General features: G+C 45.3%; 1 protein-coding gene across 1 annotated transcript; it reads right to left on the bottom strand.

Moving 5' to 3' along the window:
* Nucleotides 1-1,795: 1,795 nt before the first annotated feature.
* Nucleotides 1,796-24,630, bottom strand: gosr1 (golgi SNAP receptor complex member 1). The gene is made up of 9 exons (XM_075474423.1): nt 24,561-24,630; nt 23,793-23,904; nt 22,474-22,561; nt 21,936-22,043; nt 21,615-21,706; nt 18,287-18,361; nt 11,578-11,607; nt 2,669-2,751; nt 1,796-2,402 (listed from the first exon to the last, which is right to left on the bottom strand). Exons 1-9 carry the CDS (start codon nt 24,592-24,594, stop codon nt 2,278-2,280), a joined length of 747 nt encoding a protein of 248 aa, XP_075330538.1. The 5' UTR covers nt 24,595-24,630; the 3' UTR covers nt 1,796-2,277.
* Between the last annotated feature and the right edge of the window lie 813 nt (nt 24,631-25,443).

Raw genomic sequence — 25,443 nt, 5'->3', positions numbered from 1 at the left:
TACAGACTTTGAAGGGGTGCACACAAAGAAACGGGCTGTGACTGATGACATTGCACCACTCCTCGGGGAGTCAGCCAAGAAGCTTATTCCCAATGACTTTGAGAACTCCGTCATAACTGTGATTACACGGAGTGACTATGAAACTCAACAGCTCTCCAGGCAGCTGGAGACTGGGGACAGAACTGCACTTGAAGCATCCAAAATGAATAAATAAATGGGAAAAAAAAATAAAAATCACAGGCTTCTTATTGTGTTTTAACTACAGGCTGTCGATGGCAGTGAACAGTCAAAGGTGAGGCCAATGTGGCTCAGGTATCACTAAGCGCTGGCTCGAAAACATCTGTTGCTCCAACAGAATCCCATTTAAAAGCTTTCAACTTCTCATCATATACCGAGCCAGTAGATTTTCATTCAAATCATAATGATGTCATTAGCTAGGCCAACTCCTGCTGCAAAGAAATTCAACATTAGTCCTCAAAGCCACATATTGTTCTGATCTCCAACTCGCACTCATTCTTTTGTCCAGATGTAGTCACTTCTGGCTGCAATAGGGCTAAGATGGCATTGGTGAAACGCTGAACTCAAAGCATCAGAACAGCACTTCACAAACCAATGGTCGATACCTTGCTGGCTAGTAGTCTTTGACTTAAACCTGAAGAAATATCTTAGCGTACCTGTGTTTATGTTTAGAAGGCACATCATAACTTACAGTGCTAAAGGTTAAAGAGAAATAAAGTTACTGTTTTGCAGATGAGCAACATTCTTTGTCAATAAGAAGTTTGATTAAACATTTGGTATTATCAAAAATTTTAAAATATCAAATTCATAAATGGTTAAAAGTGTCCACCAGCCGACGTGACACTCAAACTGTACAAAATGCAGCAGACGTCCACACTGGACAGACCGTTTACACCTTTTGCCCTCGCTTTAAAGTAACACTACATAATCTGACAGACTTGTGGGATGCAACACCGCTGTCATAAAAAGTTAAACAAATCCCGTGTAATTTCAGGTGCAGGAATGTGCAAAAGTCAATGTACTTAAAAATGAGTCAGAAGCACATAGCGTTAAGGTTCACCAGTAACTCTAGTGTCGCTTTAACAATTAATCAATAATTAGAATAGCTGCTCGCCAACTTTGCCAACAGAGTAACTGATATATTTATCCCTGAAAGCAAAGGACAGGCCAGGCGCCAAAGTACAGCTGCCTGAATTAATCTCCCTGTCATTTATGCACATTCTAACAGAAACAAAAACAAAAGAATCCTGCTAACAACAGAAACATAACAAAAGAAATTGTCTCTAGTAAAATCTACCGACATTTAAAAAAAAAAAAAAAAAAAAAAAAAAAAAAAAACCCTAAGTTTAAGAAAAAATATTTTGAGAGGCAAAAGGTGAAGCAGCCAGCTACGTTTCAACCCTCATCTGTGGTTATAAGATCAGTGGTGTTAGAAGGACTCGAAGGGTTGGTTGGGGGTGTCGCTGCTTCTCCATATCTAATGCAGCCAGTTAGGGTGGTTTGGTCGTCTGGTCAGGATTTGAGGAGGCCTAGGGGCAGATAAAAGAACCTCTGGAGAGAATATCTCTTGACTGGGTTGGGAAGAGGGAGGTTAAACCGCTGTCCCTGCGACCCGGTCCCAGAAAGATGGCTCCTGGGATCCAGCTGGTTAAAACCTGCTCAGACATGAGATGGCTTCACTCACTTCTCCAACTTGAGTTAAAAAAATAGTTCAAATTTTAGAAAGGTTTTAAATGTAAACCTAAGAGGTGTCACACACTTTTTCTTTTACACATACTTATATGAATAATTTATTAATTCACATTTTACAGCTCACAATAAACAATCAGTCCCAACGCATCAATTAATAAAAACATTCAACAGAAAAAAATAAAAATCCTTCGCCTGGTGAATCCCAGCCTCACAGTCTCTTCAAACCTTCAACACCACAGAAAGCTTCTCTTTCTCGATTAATTATCAATATAGTTTTTTTGTTTGTTGTTTTTTTTTTAAGAAATATGTTCTTATGTTTACTTTTGGTCTCCATTCCCTTGTAGGTAGGAGAACACCTAACCTCCGGCCCTTCATCCGTCCCACAGTTAAATACAGGCTCAGATGAACATTTTATTTTGCCGTCCCAGAACTGGACCAAATGAAAGTCCTCCTCCGTGGTCCCCCGGATCACCGAGCTCAGTCTTTGGGGAGGAGGGGGGGTGGTTTCCCCACGCTACAAGGACCAGATGAATTGTGCATCTTTGAAATGTTAATCTGGTTAGATTTTCAGTGAAAAGCATAGAGGAGGAGGAGAATGGTGCAGACGCCGATTACAGAGCCGAGGATGAGAGAGTCCCTTCTCTTCCGCAGGTTGATTCGCTGGATGAGATTGTTGATGGTTGGGAAACGATCTTGGAGAGTCAGAAGTTGAGGAAGATCACAGACATGGGATCTGATCCCCTACAGTAACCTGTAACAAGTACTTCTCTATTACTTCTAAAAAAAAAAAAAAAACAAAGAACCCCTTTAACACAAGGAAAAAAGCCATTTGTGAGCATTGATTTCTGAACAAGCTGCAGTGATTTCAGACCAATAACTCTGCCTGTACAATTTACCTTTATGGGTCTCCTATTTGGTTCCCCACACACAACAATCACATTTACAGCATTAAGGATACTGGCCAGTGTGTTGACCCTGCTCTGTATGGATTTCAGCACGCCCCTTTGGGAAGTCATGTTCTCCTTGGTCGCCATGGCAATGCTACAGAGAGTGAGAGAGAGAGAGACAAAGAAATACGTGTAAAAGTGACAATACTGCGAGTGGTCGCTCTCGCGAGTAGCGTTAAGTGCCTTCCACTGCAAATGAGTCATCATGTGGTTGGAAACTCAATTATCGGGAACGTTTCCAGCTAAAAGGGAAAAGGACGGAGCCATCCGAGGCTCCAAAGTTTCACGCATGTCTAACAGAAAATGTCCGGTCAATTCCCAGCAACCATCTTTACTTCAATTTTATTTCAGAAGTGTGAATTCCCCTTCTGTAACTTCCAAAACAGGTTATGTACAAGTACCTGGTTCGTTTTTAGGAAGAAAAAAAACAAAAAAGAGACTATCAATGTAATAAATGAGTGTTACTCCAACAATACTGTAACAGTACTGCAGCAACAATACTGAAGTTGAAGATTGTCTGAGATATTCAGCCTCTTTTGCTCTGAAAATAGGGCGTCTGTAACTTTCAGAGTGGGAAAATGCAGCCGGACAGTTGGCAGGAGACATGCGAGGCTCTGTGTTTGGCTTCTCTGGCATCTGTTCCAAACAATCAATAAAATATACTCAGCACACCTTTGAGTCCTTTTCAGTTTTGAGTTGTCGGAAATTGACGACCACAACCCATCTTCACAACCTGTTAACAATCTTCGATTACATAGTCCTAAGTAAGTCCTACATACTAAATTTTCTTAAAATGCTGAACAGCATGGTGAGAAATGAATGTCAATTTGAAAGTAAAAATGTCAATTTCCCTATAAACTGTATTTCTATTTCATCCTTACTGACCGCCAGAGGCGGTGCTTTCAAGCACTGGATGATACATCTTGCGCATGCGCAGGTCGAGTGTTTATACCAACAACGTCACTCGTGACCCCCTGCTGACCCCGGAGAGCCTATATACTTCCGGCAATATCAGCAGGTCAGTCCTTTTTCATCTTCTCGCTGCGCAAGGTAAGTTACTGCGTCTGCATATGAGACGAATTCTAAAACCAATTTTTACTTCATCGTTCGCTGCTGGTGGTCTCGCGACGTTCCGTCGAGGCTGCGAGCTGCTCGCCCTTCAGAGACCGCAACGAACTGCCGAGAGGTATGTAACCTTTTTTCTTTCCCTCGGCTGATGAAGTTTACTGTCAGCTGTTACAAGCGCCGGTCTAGGTAGCATGCTCGCTCCTTCTCCCGGTGCTGTGCGCTGCACGTGAGTAACAGTCTGTTTATAGTTGCATTGTCGGTGAAGGCTACATTGCTAGCCCTCTCCCGGCATCTGTAACCTGCCTATGTTAAGCGGCCAACTCGGTTGTGCCGGTTCTTTGATTTTGTTGCTGCTATTGTTCTGCCCCTCTCCTGGTGTAAGGCGGCGTTTGCGCCCCCCGCTCCCAGCACAGGTGGCCTATAGTGGTTGTCGGTGAAGGCTCCGTCCGCGGCTCCCCCTCCCAGCATCCATCTATAGCTAAAATAGAACTTGCACTAGCCCCTCTCCTGGTGTATGGCGGCGTTTGCGCCCCCCGCTCCCAGCACAGGTGGCCTATAGTGGTTGTCAGTGAAGGCACCGTGTGCGGCTCCCGCTCCCGGCATCCGACTATAGACAGTGTATGAATACAGCAATAGCTCCTCTCCTGGTGTAAGGCGGCGTGTGCACCCCCCGCTCCCAGCACAGGTGGCCTATAGTGGTTGTCAGTGAAGGCACCGTGTGCGGCTCCCGCTCCCGGCATCCGACTATAGACAGTGTATAATTACAGCAATTGCCCCTCTCCTGGTGCACGGCGGCGTGTGCGCCCCCCGCTCCCAGAACAGGCGGCCTATAGTTGATTGTTGGCGAAGGCACCGTTTACGGCTCCCTCTCCCAGCATTCATCTATGAGTACAGGATTTTCTTTTGTATGAAAATCTATAAGTAAAGAATTTTCTTTTGGAAAAAAAAAAAAAAAAAAAAAAAAAACCTTCACTTGCCCCTCTCCAAGGGGCCTATAGTTGATTGTTGGCGAAGGCACCGTTTACGGCTCCCTCTCCCAGCATTCATCTATGAGTACAGGATTTTCTTTTGTATGAAAATCTATAAGTAAAGAATTTTCTTTTGGAAAAAAAAAAAAAAAAAAAAAAACCTTCACTTGCCCCTCTCCAAGGGGCCTATAGTTGATTGTTGGCGAAGGCACCGTTTACGGCTCCCTCTCCCAGCATTCATCTATGAGTACAGGATTTTCTTTTGTATGAAAATCTATAAGTAAAGAATTTTCTTTGAAAAAAAAAAAAAAAAAAAAAAAAAAAAAAAAAAAATCATAACTTGCCCCTCTCCACGGGGCCTATAGTTGTTTGTTGGCGAAGGCACCGTTTACGGCTCCCTCTCCCAGCATTCATCTATAACTAAGAAGAAGACATATATGAATAAGAATTCATAAATACGTACTATCGTCAAATACACTGTGTGTGTGTATATATATATATATATATATATATATAGAGCTAGAGGTGGTCCCGACATGGATCACAACCACTCCTGCTCGGCCTGTATGGCTCCTCTACAGCTTGAGGATGGCCATGATCTGTGTCCTTCGTGCCTCGGCCTAGGACATCTGAGGCAGGGTCTCTCAGACGAGTCCTGCATGAATTGTGGCATTTTGCCTCATGCTGTCAGGGCTGCAAGGCTGGCCGAGGTAGAGCGCCTGTTGGGCCCTCCCTTGTCTCCTCAGTTGACCCCTGACCAGCGGCTGGCCCCGTCTCGGTCTACCCGACCACGGCGTCGGCCTGCTGAGACTGCAGGCCCCACCTCCGGGAAGAGGGCCAAGGGGTCCGGGCTTACTTCTAGAGTGGATCAGCTGACAGCGGAGCTTGACAGCATGAAGTCCCTCCTCCTGGCTCTCCAGCCTGGGGCTGGAGCAACCCTGCCAGGTGCCCTTGTTCCTCCAGCGGCCTCCTTCGGGCCGGAGGAGGATGCGTTTTCCATAGCAGCTTCGGCTACTATGTTTCAGGACTACGCTCCGGACGTGCTCCTGGGAGACGAAGCCTCCCATCCTTCTGCAGCGGGCTCCCTTTCTTCAGCCCGTGGCTCTGCGGGTCGTAGTGAGGACGGCTCTGTGGGAGCCGCCATCCGTACGGCTCTAGCCAGGCTACAGCTGGACGTGCCGCAGGCTCAACCAGCTTCGGCCAGTGCCTTTTTCAGGCGCTCCTCAACCCCCGCTGAACTAACTGTACCTCCATCAGAAGAGTATCTGAGGGAATTACAGAAGTTCTGGAGGGACCCTAGGGCCCCTGCCCGTCCGACAGCTGATGCTCGGACCCTGGCAGCCATGCAGGACGCCTCCAAGTTCGGCCTGGACCGCATGCCAGCGGTTGAGCCCACTATAGCCGCCCTGATCGTCTCACCCAATGAGGCTCTGAGACAGGAGGCGAGGTGTCCTCGCCCCCAGTGCCGGGTTACGGATGAATTGCTGTCGAAGGCCTATGAGGCGGCAGCACGTATGGCTCGCATGGGTAATTCCATGTCCCACCTGCTGCTCGCCCTGTCGTCATCCCTGCAGGAGACTGAGCTGGACACTTCTGTCCACGGTATTACTGACGCCTCTCTACAGGCCTTTGCACTGATGTCCAGGGAGTTGGGACGAGTAATGGCTACTCTCGTACAGGCTCGCCGCCAGGTTTGGTTGGCGCAGTCCCCTCTCTCGGAGGCCTGCAGGAGAACCCTCCGCAGCGTTCCGGTGGAACCGGGGGAGCTGTTTGGTTCCGCGGCTCTGGAAGCCCTCGAGCGCACGGTCCAAGCTGGGAAGACCCGACAGCAGCTGTCTGAGCTTCACAGAAGCGCGCCGCCGCCTGGCAACCCTAGGGGTCGTCCAGCTGCCCCGCAGCGCGGCACCCACTCACGGGCCAGGGGCCTCCTTCGGCCCCAGTACTCACGCCCACAGCCTGCTCAGCGGCAGGCGCAGCCCTTTCGGGCACCTGAGCGACTGCCCCCTGGGCGTCCTCAGGTCTCACGTACCGACCGTCGTGCCCCTGGAGCCTCTAGAGGTCGGGGGGCCCGACGCTGAGGCCACGGGGCCGACCGTCGGCGTTTTTCCCCAGCAGCAGCTCAGCTACTGGGCTGCTTCCACCAGGGACCCGTGGGTTCTTTCCACCTTGACCCACGGGTACGAACTTCAGTTCCGACGTCGGCCCCCGATCCATGGCCGAGTCAGGATGACTGTCATCCGCGACCCGGCGAAAGCCCGAGCCCTCGCCCAGGGGCTGTACGCCCTCCTGGGCAAGGGTGCCATCGAACCGGTAGACCCCCAGGTGCACCCCGGGGGGTTCTACTCGACTTACTTTCTGGTAGCAAAGAAAGATGGCGGATTCCGACCTATCCTCGACCTCAGGAACCTCAACAGGTTCCTGAAGGTCTTGAGGTTCCATATGTTGACCACTGCAGAGGTTCTGCGTACGGTCTCCAGAGGGGAGTGGTTTACCTCCATAGACCTGGAGGATGCCTACTTTCACGTTCCTGTGGCGCCACACCATCGGCAGTTTCTGCGATTCGCCTTTCAGGGGCGTCATTTCCAGTTCAGGGTGCTCCCGTTTGGTCTCTCCCTCTCCCCACGGGTGTTCACCAGGTGTGTGACGGCAGCCCTCTCGCGCCTACAGTCGCGGGGCATGAAGATCTTGCCGTATCTGGACGACTGGCTCGTCTGTGCGCCGTCCCAGTCTCAGGCGGCCCTCGACACGACGTGTCTTCTTTCCCATGTGGCCCGTTTGGGCCTCAGGGTGAATTTTACAAAGAGTGGCCTTGTCCCATCACAGAGCACAGTTTTTCTTGGGGTGACCCTCGATGCGGTCACCATGATGGCCTGCCCGTCGCCGCGGCGGGTGGACGACATCCTCCGCCACCTCCTCCCGTTTCGGGAAGGCAGGCGGTTCCACTACGTGGAGTTCCTACGCGTCCTGGGGAAACTGACAGCTGCGGCTGCTGTGGTCCCCTTAGGATTGCTGTCGCTGCGTCCCCTCCAGAGGTGGTTGCACAGCTTTCACCTGGACGCCAAGAGACACCGGCACAGGAGGCTCGCGGTGTCCCACCGTTGCCTTCTTGCCCTGGCCCCGTGGAAGAAGCGCTCGTTTCTCCTCCAGGGCATGCCCATGGGCTCCATTGCATCCCGTCGCGAGGCAGTCACGACGGACGCCTCCCTCTCGGGGTGGGGCGCCGTGTGGCAGAACCGGACAGCTCAGGGGCTGTGGCCGGCGCGGGACCGCTCACAGCACATCAATGCACTAGAGCTGCGGGCTGTACACAGAGCGTTGCAGGCTTTCCTCCCTTTCTTGAGGGGCCGACATGTACTAGTGCGGTCGGACAATGTTTCGGCCGTCTCCCACATAAACCACCAAGGTGGCACCAGGTCTGCACTGCTACTGCAGGCATCCCGGGACCTCCTGCTGTGGGCAGCACCACGCTTAGCCAGCCTAAGGGCAATGTATTTGCCCGGGGAACGCAACCAGACGGCGGACTTGCTCTCCCGTGGCAAGCCTCCGCCGGGGGATTGGCAGCTCCATCCGGAGGTGGTGCTCAATATCTGGACCACCTTCGGCAGAGCAAACGTGGACCTCTTTGCCTCAGAAGAGTCGACCCATTGCCCCCTCTGGTTCTCTCTGACAGAGGAGAGCAGTCCCCTGGGACAGGATGCTCTGGCCCACGACTGGCCAGAGGTTCTCCTCTATGCTTTCCCGCCGATCCCTCTGATAGTCCCTACGCTACAGAGGGTCCTCCAGCAGGGCCACAGGCTGCTGTTGGTAGCCCCCTTTTGGCCAGGGAGGACGTGGTTTCCACTGCTGCACAGGCTCTGCAGCGGTTCCCCGTGGAGCCTCCACGACAGGAGGGATCTCCTGTCTCAGTGGCAGGGTCGGATCTGGCATCCCGACCCGTCCCGCCTGCAGCTGTGGGTCTGGCCACTGCAGGGCCCGACCCGATGCTGACTGAGTGCTCTGGCGAGGTCTGCCATACCATCCTAAACGCGAGGGCGCCTTCTACCCGGGCGCTTTATGAACAGAGGTGGCGGCTGTTCACTACATGGTGCTTGGACAGGGGTGAGGACCCTGTGCACTGTCCTGTCCCTAGGATTCTGGAGTTCCTCCAGTCACTCCTGGATGACGGCCGGTCCCCCGCTACCCTGAGGGTGTATGTGGCGGCCATTTCCTCTCGGCATGCTCGAGTGGATAACGGCACGGTGGGAAGCCACAGGTTGGTGTCCCTTTTCCTGAAAGGTGCGCGGCGGCTGCGCCCCCCACGAGTGCGGCGCACCCCACCATGGGATCTGCACCTGGTGCTCGGCGCCCTGTGCGCGCCTCCCTTTGAACCCCTTGCTCAGGCAGGGCTGAGGTGGGTCTCCGCTAAGACCGCCTTTCTACTCGCTATCGCGTCAGCGAAGCGCGTCGGGGAGCTGCATGCTCTGTCGGTGAGCGACTCCTGCATGAGGTGGAACTCGGATGGCTCAGAGGTTTCCCTATGGCCGAACCCCGCTTTTCTCCCGAAGGTGCTGTCTTCATCTAACCTCAACAGACCTATCCACCTGGCACAGTTTGTTCCCCCGGAGGGGGAGGACAGGTTACGCCTACTGTGCCCTGTGCGGGCTCTGAGAGCCTACGTGGCCGCGACTGCCGGTATCAGGCAGTCGGACCAGCTCTTCCTCTGCTACGGTGGCCCTCGGAGAGGCTGTGCGCTCTCTAAACAGCGACTTTCTCACTGGGTGGTGGACACCATCACCCAGGCATATGAGGGAAGTGGGCTCCCCCAGCCAGCTGGGGTGAGCTGCCACTCCGCCAGAGCTGTCTCGACCTCATGGGCAGCCCTACGGGGCGTTCCCCTGGAAGACATCTGTGAGGCAGCGTCATGGGCGTCACCGAGTACCTTCTCCAGGTTCTATCGGGTGAATGTTGCCACTCCCAACCCGTTGGCTGTGGTCCTGCTGCCCGACTCTGCTGCTTCCTCTCAATAAAGTGAGTAGGTGCTGGATTCCTCGTGACTTTTCTGGTATTAGTCATCCAGTGCTTGAAAGCACCGCCTCTGGCGGTCAGTAAGGATGAAATAGAACGAAAGTTACGTATGTAACTACGGTTCTATGAATCCTGGATGACCGCCAGAGCGTTCTGTCACTCAGAATCCTCGTATACTCGCGAGAAGATTCTGTAAGGACTGACCTGCTGATATTGCCGGAAGTATATAGGCTCTCCGGGGTCAGCAGGGGGTCACGAGTGACGTTGTTGGTATAAACACTCGACCTGCGCATGCGCAAGATGTATCATCCAGTGCTTGAAAGCACCGCCTCTGGCGGTCATCCAGGATTCATAGAACCGTAGTTACATACGTAACTTTCGATTTTCTCAGGAAACAGCCGGTTTTTCATTATAAAAGCAGTGAACAAACAGCACGAACAGTCTGTGTTTCAGTTGAAAATCAATCACAGCACAATCTGCTGTAATACAGAGCGTGTGGTGGGTGAGATGTGTGCGAGTATGGGTGTCTGAGGTCACAACATCTCCTGCGGTTGGAGGTTGCTGAGGGGACAGTACGCAGTCTTGGCCTGGAGCTGCATTTTGGGGATCATGTTCTCCTCACTCAGTAGGAAACACTTTTGCCGACTTCAGCAACCTCGACCTCCCTTTATCTCAGTGTTAACCAGCTCATGAGAATCGTGGCTGGAAGATAAGGAGACACTGCATGCGATCAGTCGGGAGACAGGAGTCCCAGAAACCAGCAACTTGTAACCTGTCGAGTGAATCTAAATAAAGTAACCCAGAGTGCTTTAGAGTCTGTACATCATACTGCAACACCCTCCATCCTCACCACTTAAACAAAATTACAGGGGAAAAAAAAAAAAAAAAAAAAAAAAAAAAAAACTTGCCCAAAAGAACAGAACTGCGTTGCCTTGATTTCATTACAGCTAAATTAATGTGGAAAAATAAGCAGATTAGAGGAGAAAGAAAGAGGCAAAGAAGGTGGGAAACTACACAGCATCTTGCACCATTTCAAGAACTAAATCCCTCAATCAGGCAGCTGCTCAAGCGAGTCCCCGAGGAAACACTGCTTACACGACGAAACCACTGGAAAGGAAGGCAGCTGGTTAACTCTGAGCAACATATCAGTAATCTGTGTAGCAGGGAAATGAGACAAAAGAGCAGCGAGATGGATGGTACCAGTAAATCAATGGGGTGGGAGGGAGTTGCTCAGGGCTGTTTGAGTGACAGTTTTCTTTATTTTATGCTCAGAAGATACCGTTTGACAAGCAGCTGGCACACTCCCAAGGCTTTGGTGCACATAAAACTGTCCCGGTTGACTTATCAGTAACAAAAATGAGCAAAGGCATGGACAGGTTTATTAAAGTCGGGGATATTTGAAAAATTGATGGTGGGAGGAAGTCTGCTGTAACTCTTAATGAGGATTTCAATGTGAATCTGCTGGATGTGCTAAAAACTCTGCTCACTCGTGCATGGCACACTGAGGGCACATAAACACACTGCAGATTAAATCAAGTCCCTCTTAGGTTCTGGATTAAATCTAAGTATATTATGAAGTAATGGCATTTACACAGCACATAACAAAAATAAATAAATAAATCAAGATCATCTATACGGCAACAAAAACTATGAGAGTAACAGTATTCGTGATTTATTCTCTTCTGGGTGCAGGTGGGTCTTCATTTCTTACCATCCTTTCAGTGCCATTTCTGCAATGCAGAGGCAACTTTATACAGAGGCTCAGCCCAAACAGGAGGTGTTAGCCTTGATATATTCAAGCCAATTAATGGTCAAGTTTTGGGGAGGTCACATTTGCAAATAAATGTTAATGAATACACAGGACAGAAAGCAGATCTTACCTTATTGTGTCATCCATCAGACGGTCTGAGCTACAGGACAGGAGTGGAGGAGGAGAGAGAAAGATGCTGGTCAGATATTGACAGATGCAAATGTAATTCAAAATTACATACAGTGTACATTCAGGTCCCAGAACTCGCTGACCTCAGATTGGCAGTCACACGGCTCAGTGGCATGGTGCAGCCCAAACGTGTAAACAATGTTTACACACAAAGCTTCTTAATTCACTTTAACGACAGACGTTATAATACAAATATGCAATTTGCAGAGTAAATTTCTGGTGATTTTAGCCATGGAGCTGACTGCCGTTACAAGTAACTTTACAAAGTTTGATGGTTCAATAAGACATGTGTGCACTTAATCAAACAGTTCAGTACCAAGTCATTCCCAGTGGTATTTTACTGGGCTGTGTTATATTCAGTGTTTTCAGCCTCAAAAAAATAGAAACATCCGTCAATACAATGTTTTTCAGGAAACTGCCTTCAACTATGACTTGAATTAACAGTTGTTCAAAAGCTAACGTTGTAAAACTATTAACAGACTGTACGTACAGTTGTACAGGACTGAATTTTAACTAGAAACACTAAAACTGCAAATTGATGGAAGGTGTTGTTCATTTTTGTTGATTCTCTTGAACCGAGTTAACTCAGAGATACTTTTATCTCGGCGCCTAAAGATATGCAGAGATTTAAAGTCGATGGCTGCTTTAACCCCAACCCTTCAAAAATTACAGGAGGTGAGGGGATAGGAGGGGTTGGGGGTTACAAACCAAACTCTTCCCCTAAACCCACCACTTTGGACTTTTCTGGAAACGATTTTTTCTTAAAACTTGATTTTTAATGTTTACACGCAAAGCTTCTTAATCCTTTTGGATGGTTGATCGGTTACAGTTCATGTACTTCTGAAAACTTACACGACATGAATAATAATCAAAGACATTGCGCTGCATTGTTCTCATTTCACTAATTGCGCCTATAAATCTGTGTGTGAGCAGTTCTCCTCACAGTAGCAAAGCCGTGAACAAATTAATACTCGAAGCGGTAAATAGGGCAGTCATCTTTGAGTCTCTAAGCCCTGCGGGATGCCAAGAATTCGTGCTGCTCTCTACAGTTGCAACATAACACGATTCAGCGGATCTCATCATGGAGCAGCCTGTATACATGTGGCATGATGTTGCAGCCAGGATCATCAGATGCCTGCTGCAAACTGCGGCTGCCAGCGAACTTATGCGACGGCTAAAACTGCAGTGTGCAGCCGCTTTTAGAAGTGATGACATACGTAATTCCCAAGACTTCTAGCAGGCACAGTTAGTGTGGATGGCACCTTCCAAAACTGTGGGTGGCCCGGCTGACTGAACCGTCATACACGGTTGCACTGTGGGCTGGACAGCCTTTTGCTCTTGGATCATAACTCCCAGCACAGGTACCAAACTGTTATTTTTGTCTGAATAAACAGTGTGAAGACTGGTTGTCCTTGGATTGTGAGAGCATGTAGGTGCAGAGGAAAACAATAAGTAGATAGTCGGACTGCACAGGAGTAAAACCCTTGGAAGGGGAAAAAAAAAAAAAAAAAAAAACAAAACAGATGAATATGGGCTGGTGAAAGCAAAACAGCCACATCGAAGGGATCTTAAATTAAGGATGAAACTAGCTGGACAGACAACTCTCCAGCCTTCCATGACAGTATTCTCCTTATAAAGCATCAGCCGAATAGGAAAAGAGAGCACTTGAGAACTGAGGTGAAACATGATTCATGGTTTTCTAATCTGCAGTGATGAAATGTGGCAAAAGATTCATGCTTTGTTCTCAAAGAAAATAAATAAATAAAAATTAAATCACCAGTTCACTGCTGCAACGGGTGGGACGGACTCGATTGTCATTCGAGGTATTCTGGGGTTTCAGCTTTGAGTGGGTTCCTGTCGTTTCTCCTCACCAGATGTGTTTTGCTGCAGTCGTTAAATTTCTCATTAGCTTCAAGCCAATTGCCAGTCCCAGTGTGATGAATGAAGCCACACTAACCACATGCCGTCTTGCTTTCTTTTTTTTTTTTAAACCATTCACAAGCAAATGGACACAGAATCCAACAGACTGCTTACTGCTATGCCCACTTTTTATTTGAACTGCATCAATGTGTCAAAATATCCAAGACTATATGAAAGTTATGGGAAATTGACATCAAAAATGAATCTAATCCCCTGGTTTTTCTAGATCTTTAGCTGTCAGGAGTGCATTAGGGCAACTAACAATAGAGCATGCATTGTGCTTTGCTCATAGCTGAGAAATGTCGGAGTTAGATTTGGCAGACGCGGCTCTACTGAGGAAATGACAGAGGCAGAACATGACTGCTCATTCAAAATTTAAGAGGGCCGGTGAGAATTCTCTGACGCCGTGCTGATGAATTTGTTCACCAACCATGAACTAGTTCTGATCTGGTCTGGAAGTCCCAGCTGGCTGCAACAACAAAAAAAAAAAAGAAAAAAAAAAAGGCTCATTAAGGTTTGGAAAAATTGAGACATGACGGGGTGGAGACAACCCCCATCACTGAAAGCACAGCGCTGTCCTTTGAGACTAGTTGCAGCCATCAAGTTTGAGAGGAGCCAATATCTTTAATGAAATGGTAAAAATGGCTCACTTTCAACATTTCATGGGGTTTTTTATCCTTCTATTGTGAATAAAATATTAGTTTATGAGATTTGCAAATCATTGCCTTCCATTTTCATCCAAAATCACACACAGCATTCCACCTTTGAGGTGAATTGGGGTTGGATATAGTTAATAAAAAACATCTTAAAAATAACTTTTTGTGAGTAACGCTCTGTCCAGTTGGCCTTCAGAACACTATGACGCAAACAAGAGAATTGGCCCAGTAAATCAAAAAGAAACAGTCGTGTAAATCCTGGCAACTGCTGAAGAGACCGAGATGCATTAGCAAAAAATAAGAGAAGTGGTCACAAATCAAAGATAAAAGCTGGATGAAAATTGACTGGCAAATATGTAAAGTCGTTTTAAACAAATCACATGGTAGGCTACTACTACGGAAAGGCCGTCAAAAGTTGGACCATAACAAAAATCTAAGTGAATAAATACAGCAATTTGAACAGAAGAAATACAGACACTTTGAAAGGTTAAGCCTATTATTTCAGAAGATAAGCACAAAGAAAACATTCGATTGCCTGAATGGAGCCAAATGGCAGATTACAAACACATTAGTAACAGATTAAGTGGTGCTGCTGCCTGTAATAAGAGGCATAAGTATTCCTCAGCTTTGCTGTTGACGGCTCAGATGGATCAGACAACACCCTGCAACTGGACTGGTGAGAAGCTGGGAGCATTTTCCTCCTCTGAAAGGCCAGAGCGGCAAAGAATAAAAACTCTTCAGACCCACTAAAGTCAATCTGAAATATGAGCTGCTCTCACTAGCATGGCAATAAATGGTAAACAATCGCTATCGTGTCATACCAGAGAAGTGCAGTTGCAATGTATAAACCACTTTGTTTGGGCTAGTCAGTGGCTGCTTTTAGCGCATACAGAAAAGCCATTTAGGTTATTACCTCCTTATCCAACGTGCTTCGCTATGAACAAAACCCTTAAATTAACTGACACAAAACAGTTCCATACACAATTTAATATGCTTGTTGAGTAAAGCTCTAAATGAACCTCAGTACTCTCCAAACTGATTCTGAAGTAAACTCGAGAGAGAGGGCGGGCCAGCACTTAACCATGAATCCTCAGAACACGATTAAATAAGCAAATCTGGGAGCTGGCAGCTCAGACCAAACTTCTCAAACTGGGCAAGAGGCCAGTTAGACAAAAAGCAGGGGACTCAGCCAGGAAAACTAGATAGACAGAGAGAAATCAAAAGATAAAGAGCGCATCTAGTTACAGAGACATTTGATCACAATAAAAAAAATAAAAACAGAAACTGCAGGAAGTAAGAGAGAGAAGGGGTTCCACATAATCTTTTAAGGTGAAAAGCATTAAGGCTTTCAGAACTAAACTTACAAGAATGTATAATTGGGATCAAGTGCCCTTACCTATGCCAATGCTTATTGTATATTACACTAAATCTACCAGAGTTTAAATAAACTCTCAAATTCAGGTAATTGTGTAAGATGTTTGCCTCATTTGCCTCAAAGCCCTTATCAGAGCAACAACTACCATTAGAGCTGTTCCAACATAAACTTTTAATGGACCGGCCCCTCCCTCCCTCTAGTTTATTCATGAAGACCGAGCAGAGCGAGCTGGAAAAAAAAAAACAAAAAAAAAAAAAAAAACAAAAAAAAAAAAAAAAACAACAGATGAACGAGGTTGAAGAAAGAGACAGAGTGAAGCGGCAGCAAAGACACAGCAGCTCCAATAAAAGTAACTACCACGACTCTAAATCTGTCCATTGTTACGCGTTTCTGTTGGGCGTGGGCAAACCCACAGTGAAACAAACAGGAAGAACTGCTCCTGCTGTACAGCTCTTCTAGATTTTAAACCCTAAATGACTGAAAAAGGAAGGTGGAAAAAAACGTCGGGAATACTCTACCAATCAGAAATGTTCAACACTGCAAGCCACCATCCCAAAAGTTCCGGAAATTCTCTAGAGTACTGCGTCACTACCAGGGCGGTTTAGTGGGCTGATATTTCTCCATGGAGCTCTTTTTAGCCCCTGGTTCCTGCGGTTGAAACGGAGGGGCCCAAGAAAAAAAAAAAAAACACCTAAAGGAGTCTGGGCCTTTGAAAGGGTCCTGCAGCAGAGGAGCAGCTCATAACGGGACTTGCAGTCGCTTTACCTGACAGATGGACAGGATGGTAAAGCCAGTGTTTAAACAGAAAACAGAGGTTGAGATACGTGAGGGGAAAAGACACATAAATGATTTGTCATAGTTTGAACTTCACAATGACAACCCCACAACTAGTATGGTGCAAATATTCTGAAAAATAAATAACTCAAAAAAGACGATGCAAATGTTGCTAAACAAATGCTTTTAAACTCAGTTCCCTTATTAAGCATCTGTGCTCTGCCTTCAGAGTTATCAGATCATTGCTCTGGCAGCAAAACACATTCCATCCCTTTTCTCTTCGGGCCCTCCTCCCAGTTTTATGGCCCTAAAAAGGATCAATCAAGCGTAACTCGATCTTCTTCAGTCTCCTCTTTCCCGCCCCATCTGTACCAGCGACTGGGGAAAACCCTTTAATACGGGCTGTGGTTTAATAAGATAATGTCATTATCAATATCCTAATGACTTCTACTGGATTAACACCAGTGTTTCGGTGCTGGGAATGCAGGTGGCCGCAGTGAGCTTGGGGCGTTCTGCACTAAAGTTTTATTGTAATACAGCCGTGCAAGACAGCAATAAAATGAGCGGCCGTACCGTTCGTGTGCTTCTTTCCCAGATGCGAGATGGGGTTTTGGGAATCCGTTTGAATCCAAAACAATTAAAATCCTCTATGTCCCACATGTTGCTGGATATGTGGTGATGGACTGGCGACCTATCCAGGGTGTACCCTGCCTCTCGCCTAATGACAGCTGAGAAAGGCTCCAGCCGCCTCCGCGCGACCCTAAATTGGATTAAGTGGGTATAGAAAATGGATGGATGGACGGATGGATGGCTATGTGGTGAAGGAGATGCAAACAGCAACTCTAGAGTGGTCATCTTTTAATAAATATCAGACTTTTCTTCAATAGCTACATCATGAACATATAAAATGTCGTTTTTAATTATTCCCCGACCAAAAAAACGATCCTCTGTATCACACCACAAACCTCTTTGTTGTAAAGAAAAGAAAAAAAGAGAAATAAATAAATAAATAAAAGATGCCAGAGCAGGTAAAAGCCTGTTCATGAATGAGCTGTTGTCTTTTATGGGAATAACTGCAGCATAGCTGCTTTGAAAACTTGAAACGGGTCACGATGACAAAGCCGGACGTGGGTTAAAACCAAATGCTTTGTCCAAATAAACAGATGGGGTCATCAAACCTGAGCAATGGAAAAAGCTCTTCTGTTGCTTTTGTGCATTTTGGTTGAGCGTGTGCGCGCGTGCCCTGCTGACATTCAATTTTGCTTTCCACACAGGGTGCATGTCACACCTCTCTCTCTCACACACACACACACACACACACACACACACACACACACACAGGTTTTACAAAACAACAACATGCTGTTCTGCGTTTCTTCCAACTTAGCCATATGATAGAAGGTAACTGGAGTTTGCGATTTAAACTGTTGTGATGTAATAAAAAGATGCACAACTTTAAGATGCAAAGTTATGCAATAAAGCAAGAAAATTGTTAGAAAATACATCCTGTCAAATACAAAAAATGAGGTCCACAACTGCAGCATGAAACGGTTCGTCTCAAAACCAGGGAACCAATGACTGTTAATGTACATCACCTCGATCCTGAAATGGGATGCAAATGCTGCATTAATGAATGCAAAATTACTTGATTTGAAACTAAATGTATAAAAGATTTAGTTCTAAGGATGCCGGGGTTTCAGAGCTAAGCATCAGTGACGGTAATGATCTGCAGTGTTCTTCCAAACCAGTGGCCACCGCTTCTCCGGGAAAGGCTGTACAGCTCTGGCAAGACGACAGTTTTATTCTGAGAACGGCTGAGGTTGAAATACCAACGCTAACTGACAAAATGTCCTTAAAAACTCTGCTAAATTCAGTCGGGATGACTCCAGATTTGTGGCATTAGTGGCAGAGAAGTGCGAGCTTACTTTCTCAGATGCTCGTGCTCTTTGAGGAAAAGCTCCGTTCTTCTGTTGTTGACCCCAGAGCCACTCTTGTATGTCCTGAAAAGACAAAAGGGTTAAAACATCACTCTTGTTTTCAATCAATTATCAAATTAATTCATGTTTTGCATTTATTTAATGTAAGAACACACTGTAAACCGAATGGCATTTTTATACATATATTCAATCAAAGTCAACAGAGGAGAGTAGATAATGAACAAAGTCTTAAGATCCCAATAAACTGCAGTAAGTTTAACTGCCAACAGTCTTTTCAGCATGTAGGATACTAACAGTGGGCATAAAAAAAAAAAAAAAGTTTAAATCTACAAGTTTAGGAACAGAGGCATCCGAGTTGGTACCCTTTTTAGCTTTGACAGTTACCACATCGTCTTTTTCCACTGTGGTGACGTGGTGGAGCTTTGCTGGTTTACGCAAACTACCCGAGAGAAATGCAACTGGTCCAAAAAGGGTGATAGGTTGTAATAGCAGTGTGCGAGTAACTCTGCACTGAGCCGTTAAATCACAGATACAGGAGGTAAAAGAATACTGTTGGTTCGATGTGACGCCACCACAGATGTCGGGCTATTGGAGCAACAGAAACGACGTATTCCTCTCCTAAACTTTATGGGAGCAACACGGTCAAAGTTAATAGATGGGCTGGTGCACCACTCACTGAGCAAAGACATCACAGCCGTTCTCCTCTGCCTGAGGCAACTCTAGCCATCAGCATCCTTGAACAGCTGACTAGCCTGTACTCTCCTGGGTTTCTAGTCATTTAACTCAGTCCCACCTTCCTGTTGAACGAGAATAAGATAAAAGAGCACGGAGGGAGGGAGAACTGTGCACACACAGATTATACCATTAACGTCCAACCCCACCCAGCTAACAGCAAGCACACCGAGAACAAATGCACCTCCTTCATCCCAAGTGCACTATACAATGCCAATGAATGGGGAAGATGTATAGTGTACACGTAGCCCACATCACAATGGCAGCCTTGAGCCGAGGATGGTTACCCCAGCAGCAGGGCTGATGCGTTTGCAGGGCTTCAACCGCCTGCACCGACAGCCAGCTTCATCACTCCGGCAAGGCTTTTTAAAAGGGCACTAATGTAAATCACAGGCTAGCTGTCATTTTTGTTGCTGACATTTAAAATCAAAGCAGGAGCAGACCAAGCGTTATGTCTGACCTCAGCTCTGCTCCTGCTGCTTTTATTATGAATGGCACAGCTGCACTCAAGAAATGCGTGTCGGTGTGAGATTGGGGGCAGAGGATGTTTTGTCGACAGAGTCTGGAGGCAAACTGCTTGATATTGATGAAAGATTTGAACACAATGGCACATTGCTCCTTTGGCGTCTGCACAAATGAGCTGGTGTGCACCATTTATTCTAATCAGCATGGATTTTTGAGTTTCTGCAGCATAAACAACCCTCTCTGTTGTCAGGTTTAATCTATGGCCAAGATCTCTGCTGCCCTCTGCCTGACAGACGTGAACAAAAGCCTCAGCTGCAGCAGAAATCTCAATCACTGATCAAGACCCAATTATTCAATAAAATGATCAATCCGCCAAACTCATTTTACTCCGTTATATGTTCTATATAACATCACATTTTGAGTCTCTGTCTATGACACAGGGAAACTAATCCTGTTGTTTTTAGTACATATTGTGCCATGTCATTAATACCATTTAAAACTACTAAGTAAACTTAAATCAAATTTGTCGCCAATTTCCTGAGTGCACTCTGATCGTTTCAGTGGAAATGGTGTTTACGGTCGAGCTGAGTCATAGTACTGTCTGTTTTCACAAGGCAGTTGAGCACATACGGCGACTTTGAGGTATGAAGAAGAGGCTGCTTTTATATAATTCCAAGTCCTCTCTTATTACTCACCGACGCCTTATCAGCAGAAATCAATGAGGGGGGCTTTATGAGCAAATTGCTTTTCAAATGAAAAGCCCAAGCGTATACTATGACTCCAATCTCGCTGCACTGCGACATTACAGCAACTGCTCACCAGCGTACATAAAAGAGTGCGTCTATTGCAATCATTTTGAGAAATAATAAAAAAAAAAAAACGTGTTTTGGAACATCCCAGCCACCATTTGCTCTTGGAAAGCTGCTTTAACGCGACACTCTGCTCAGTCACTCAGGTCAAAACGCTTTCCTCCTGCAACAACTTGCAAGATTTTATAGCGAGGCGTGAGGGGAGTACCTTTCTACTGTTATCAGACACATCTAATAACAATCTCGTGTCATTTGACATGCATTTTTACTTTGATGTAGAGGATTACTCCTATTGTATGTACAATAATACTATGTATTAAATCGCAGGGGTTAAATTTAATTCTAAATCCTGTACCTGTAAGCTCTAACGGTTCCTAATCGTGAGCCCATGTGGGCACATTAATCACGGTGAGACTGAGCGTCAAGCTAACAACACCACTAAAGTACCTGGAAGCACACGTCTTTGTTTTTAGCAACACTGTGGAATTTGTAGAATCCACTGCGCATATTAGTCGATTTTATATACTTTTCCAAATGACCCAACACAGCTGAAGAGCGTGAGCTGTTAGCAACTAAGTTCCAGCGCATTTGCAAATAGTTTTTCGGATTCCCCTGAACGTTTAATCACCTCTGCATTTTCTGCAGCTGAAAACCTGAAGTATTTGCCACAAGCACAATGTTTCACTAGTTTTAAAAAAAAAAAAAAAAAAAAAAAAAAGAGGAAAATTTAAGGGATTAAATGATTATACAGTGAAACCAGAGGCCTTCAGCCATTAAAATGGTTAAACGTGAGAAGAAGAAAAAAAAAAAAATTCCAATTCAGCTTTAAGTAACTTCAGCTCTGTGGAACTTTTGTGCATCTAGAAGGCCTCTGCAGACATCTGCAGACTTGATAGATGGAGTGGGATCAATAGGAATCCTGCAGTGCTCACTGTAAGCTTACTGCTGCGTCCTGCAGATCAATACACCATTACAAAAAAAACCACAAGAGTCATGGTCAGGGGGAGCCTCCAACTCATTTCATTACACTCATTCACAACTGAGCCAACCTGAAGAGAGGGCACACTTTCTCAACACGAGGCCAAACGGGCTATGAATCTTCAAAGTTTTCAATACACAACATTTTTCCAAGAGCCGGCTTGGAAAGCTTTAAATATCCCCACCAGGAATCCAGTCTACGGCGACTGAGCCCTGTGAAAAATACCAGGCGGTTTTTATTCCTCAACACCCGCTAAGATCAAAACACAAGCAAGGCACTGACACATGACACGACTAATAGATTATGTGCACTTTAATGAATAGATACTCACTCGATATCTTTCCTCACAGACCCAAGAAGGTCTTCCCTTTCTCGGATGGCAAGAAAGTTGCCCTTCGTTTTGTGGAATTCATGCGTGTAATCCTGAGTGGAACGTAAATGAGATTGAAAAAGCAGAAGAGTGAGAGAAAAAAAAAAAAAAAGCACACACAAGAGGACAAAGTGGACACGTGTAAGTGCTAATTAACATATTTCTGTGAACTTTAACCACAGAGTGTTTAAAAAGAACAGCAAGATGTGAAGCAAATCCGGAAAGTAGAGAAAACGGATGAACAAGAGGAATAACGATAAAGTGTGTAATCAGGGAGCAAACCTGTAGAATGTCTCTGTGTCTCTGGAGCGTGTGCATGAGCGCAGCATTGAGAGAAGCTGAGCCCGGGGAGTTCGAGTACTCGGCCATCTTATCGTTCACTGCAGTCAGCTGAGAGAGACGTGGAAGATTAGGGGGACGGATCGATGGAAATACCAGGAAACCATGAAGATGGAAGCAAATATCAAAACCAAAGGAGCCAACAGGACTCGCACAACACATGTCAAGCTGAGGATTTACCGCTCGTGTTACAGGCCAAATTATCAGTTACGTCAGTGACTTTTTATTCACGTCTTAGACTTTAGAAATGATGCTAACACAGCTCAATTTTCCCTGTTAAGATTTTGTTGTTTGCAGAGTCACTCTGTGAAAGGAACATTTTTAAATTTACTTCAGCAGTCGACTAAAAGTTTCTAGAAAACTGATCTCTGCAGTTTGCTCATTCCTTGGTGTCATAAATGCACCATTAATATTCCTTGTTTTTTTTTTTGTCTCCCTCCCTCACCCTTCACTGGCCACTGACTGAGGAGAAGCGACTTACTTTGGCCAGCAGCTGTTCGATTTCCACCGACATGGTGTCAAACATCCTGTCCTGGGTGGAGTTGTTTAGCAGTGGGGTGGTGTCTGAACTGCAGAGGGAGACACCAGGATGGAAAAACAATTAGAAAGTCAACTTAACGCCATTTGTCAGATTACTGACGGGCTATTTCTACAATGAAATTATACACTGATGATATCAAATGATTAACTGCGATATTAAAAAGGATTGCAACTAATGTGATAAAATCTTTTCTGCAGTGCAAACAGTGCAAACAAAAGAACTCTTAGAAATGAAGTTAGAAATTAAATGAGTAGTTAGAAATTACTCAGATAACTTGAAATGAGTATCGTTATCTTTAGATGTTTTATTAATTAACACCATCAACATTAAAAATCGGCAGTGATCACGTAGTTGTCCTCTGGAAAACAATCAATCCAGACACAGATCCCATACGTTTCCTTATATCAAATTACATCAGTAGTACACAAGGAAGGTAGAGGTTTCCATCCAATTGGCAAATAAATCTAAAGCACGTTTCTGAAATGTTGCCAAATGCTGCATTTGGCACGTTTCCATAACTTGTGTAGAGTGAATCACCTTGGTTGTGTTATGCATGGCTGCAGTAAACAGAGGATGAGGACAAATTAATCTAAATTGAACGGACGGTGTATCCAAAGTTTGAGAAAAAATTTGAGCTGTTTGAGTTCTGATTATTCTTTCAGATGAGCGAGTTTCAGCAAGTTCTACTCTCTAAAGACACAAATATTCATGTGATCACTGGTGGGAGTTAAAAGTTTGCTGTGACAGACGTTTTTCACCTCAAAGCTGCTTCCATCTCCTCTCATTTACTGCAAAGTGAACATTTTCGTGAATCCGTGTTGAACTTAGCTGTTTCCGTCAAGCTTTTCTAATGAGCAACTTGGGGATGCATGCAAGTTATTTTACAAATGTTTCATCCTTTTGGGGGGTGGGGGGGTTTCCTAACAACATTGAAAAAAAATCAAATGTAAACAACTTATAAACTAGAACGATCAAAAAAGTGACACAATCATTTACCTGGTCTCAAATTAAAAATACTTAAATGACGAGATGGTTTGTCTTTTATCTAACTGTCAATCCAGACTCAAAGGATATTCAGTTTCAAGCAGTTTTCCACTATAAATATCTACAAGACAGCAGTAACCAAAGAGGCTTATCAGGTTAACTGTTTATTTTTCCATTGAAGCTACAGCTGCTTTGCTAAATCTATGCATCACTTGTACTGTTTACTTCAAAATACGTACAGACCGTGCAGAGGAAATTAAAAGACTTAATCTTACGTGTCCCCTCGACGTCCATCCCTGGAACTGCTGTAGGTTGTGCACAGTTTACTGAAGGAGACCAGTTTCAGGTCAAGTTCATTCTCCAATTGTCTGGCCTGCTTTCGCAGATCTGTAACACAAGCACAGCTGTAGTTACTGACCATTTCCCAAATGGGGAACCAGAAACTATAATGAGTTTATACAGTAGACGTGGCAGAAGTGCAAATGAATACATGTCAAAAGTAAATGTATAAAACAGACACATGTGTCAATCACGAATAGCGTATGCTTGCCAGCGGCTAAGTCGATTTTCACGTTAGCCCCCCCAAAAAAGCAGCGCGTTTTAAATAGTCGGAACACTATTTAACTCTGGCACCACAGCTGACTGAAAGCTTAAGCGAAAGAAATAGCAACAAAAGTGTCCAACGACTGGGTAACTTACATCAAGATTATATGAACTAAGTAATAAAATGTGGATATATACATGTCCTCATTGGAGTCTTATTAGCTTATTAACAGCCAGGACTTGATGCACCAAGCTGAGGAGCAATTTTAAGGAACGACACAGCTTAAGGAGTAACATTAACTTCAGTTATATGGCGATATACTAGCTAGCTTGTTTGGGGCTAACTAGTTGTTGTAAAGGCACGTATACGTTTAAATCACGAAGGTAAGACCCAACCACGCAGTGACACTGACAAATTAAGTCCTGATATTATAAGCTCAGGAGCAAATGAGGCTAAAGTACTGTAAATTGTAAAATAAATAGAGATGTTGGCTCCTTACCTTCCCAATAGTTGCTGCTTCCTATTCCTGCCATCTTTGTTGTTCTGCGACGTCACCAACTTGAAGTGTGGGTCACGTGTCAGCGGAAGACAAATTGAGAGTGTTTTTATCGCCCTCAACAGTGACTTTCAGGTATGACACCAACTACCAGCACGAGGACTGGCTACAGCTCAGTGCACAGTCAGGTTGAATTAACCTTTTCTAGGCTAAATACAAAAAATACTTAATATGTAGATAAACTTAATATAAAAAACTACTATTATAGATTAGAATATTAAAAAGAATTGTCTTTTTAATATATGTCTGAAACTATAATTGAACAGCTTCATATTTAAATGCTACTGTGTGTGAGCTTGACCGTTGTGTGATGACTGTTTTCAAATATGCTGATAACAATAAAATGTTCCTTGCTGAAAAACAGTGCCTTTGTGTTCATCCTTTATCTGACAATGTCCTGATATCATGGGGATATCTCTTACTGTCGTGAACTAATTGTTCTTTCATAGCAGTAGACAACATTCAAGATTCAAATGATGATTACCACCCGACTTCATGAGTCACAGATGCTCACTGTCCCAGTTAGTCAAGTTATTAAGAATATCCATTCTAGAGGAAAGGACTTTTCGATGACCTCATGTTGGAGAAGCTCACGTTTACCATGTCAGTTTGATGGGATTTGACTAAAATACAATGAACATAAGCATTATTTACATTACTATGTCCCTGGCTTTCATTATTTATATAACATTCTTAGAAACACAAACATTCACGAAATTAACTTGATGCTTCGAAGGAAAAAGAGAATGGTAATCCCCCCATTTCTGAAACTTGTGCAACTCAGTCCAGTGTCACTGAAACTGAATTCCCAAACATGTTGAGGATC

Source organism: Odontesthes bonariensis, chromosome 9, assembly GCF_027942865.1.
Source record: "Odontesthes bonariensis isolate fOdoBon6 chromosome 9, fOdoBon6.hap1, whole genome shotgun sequence".
NCBI classification, from domain to species: domain Eukaryota; kingdom Metazoa; phylum Chordata; class Actinopteri; order Atheriniformes; family Atherinopsidae; genus Odontesthes; species Odontesthes bonariensis.
The sequence above is the reverse complement of the archived record's forward strand: the minus strand, read 5'-3'. Positions and strand labels throughout refer to the sequence as shown.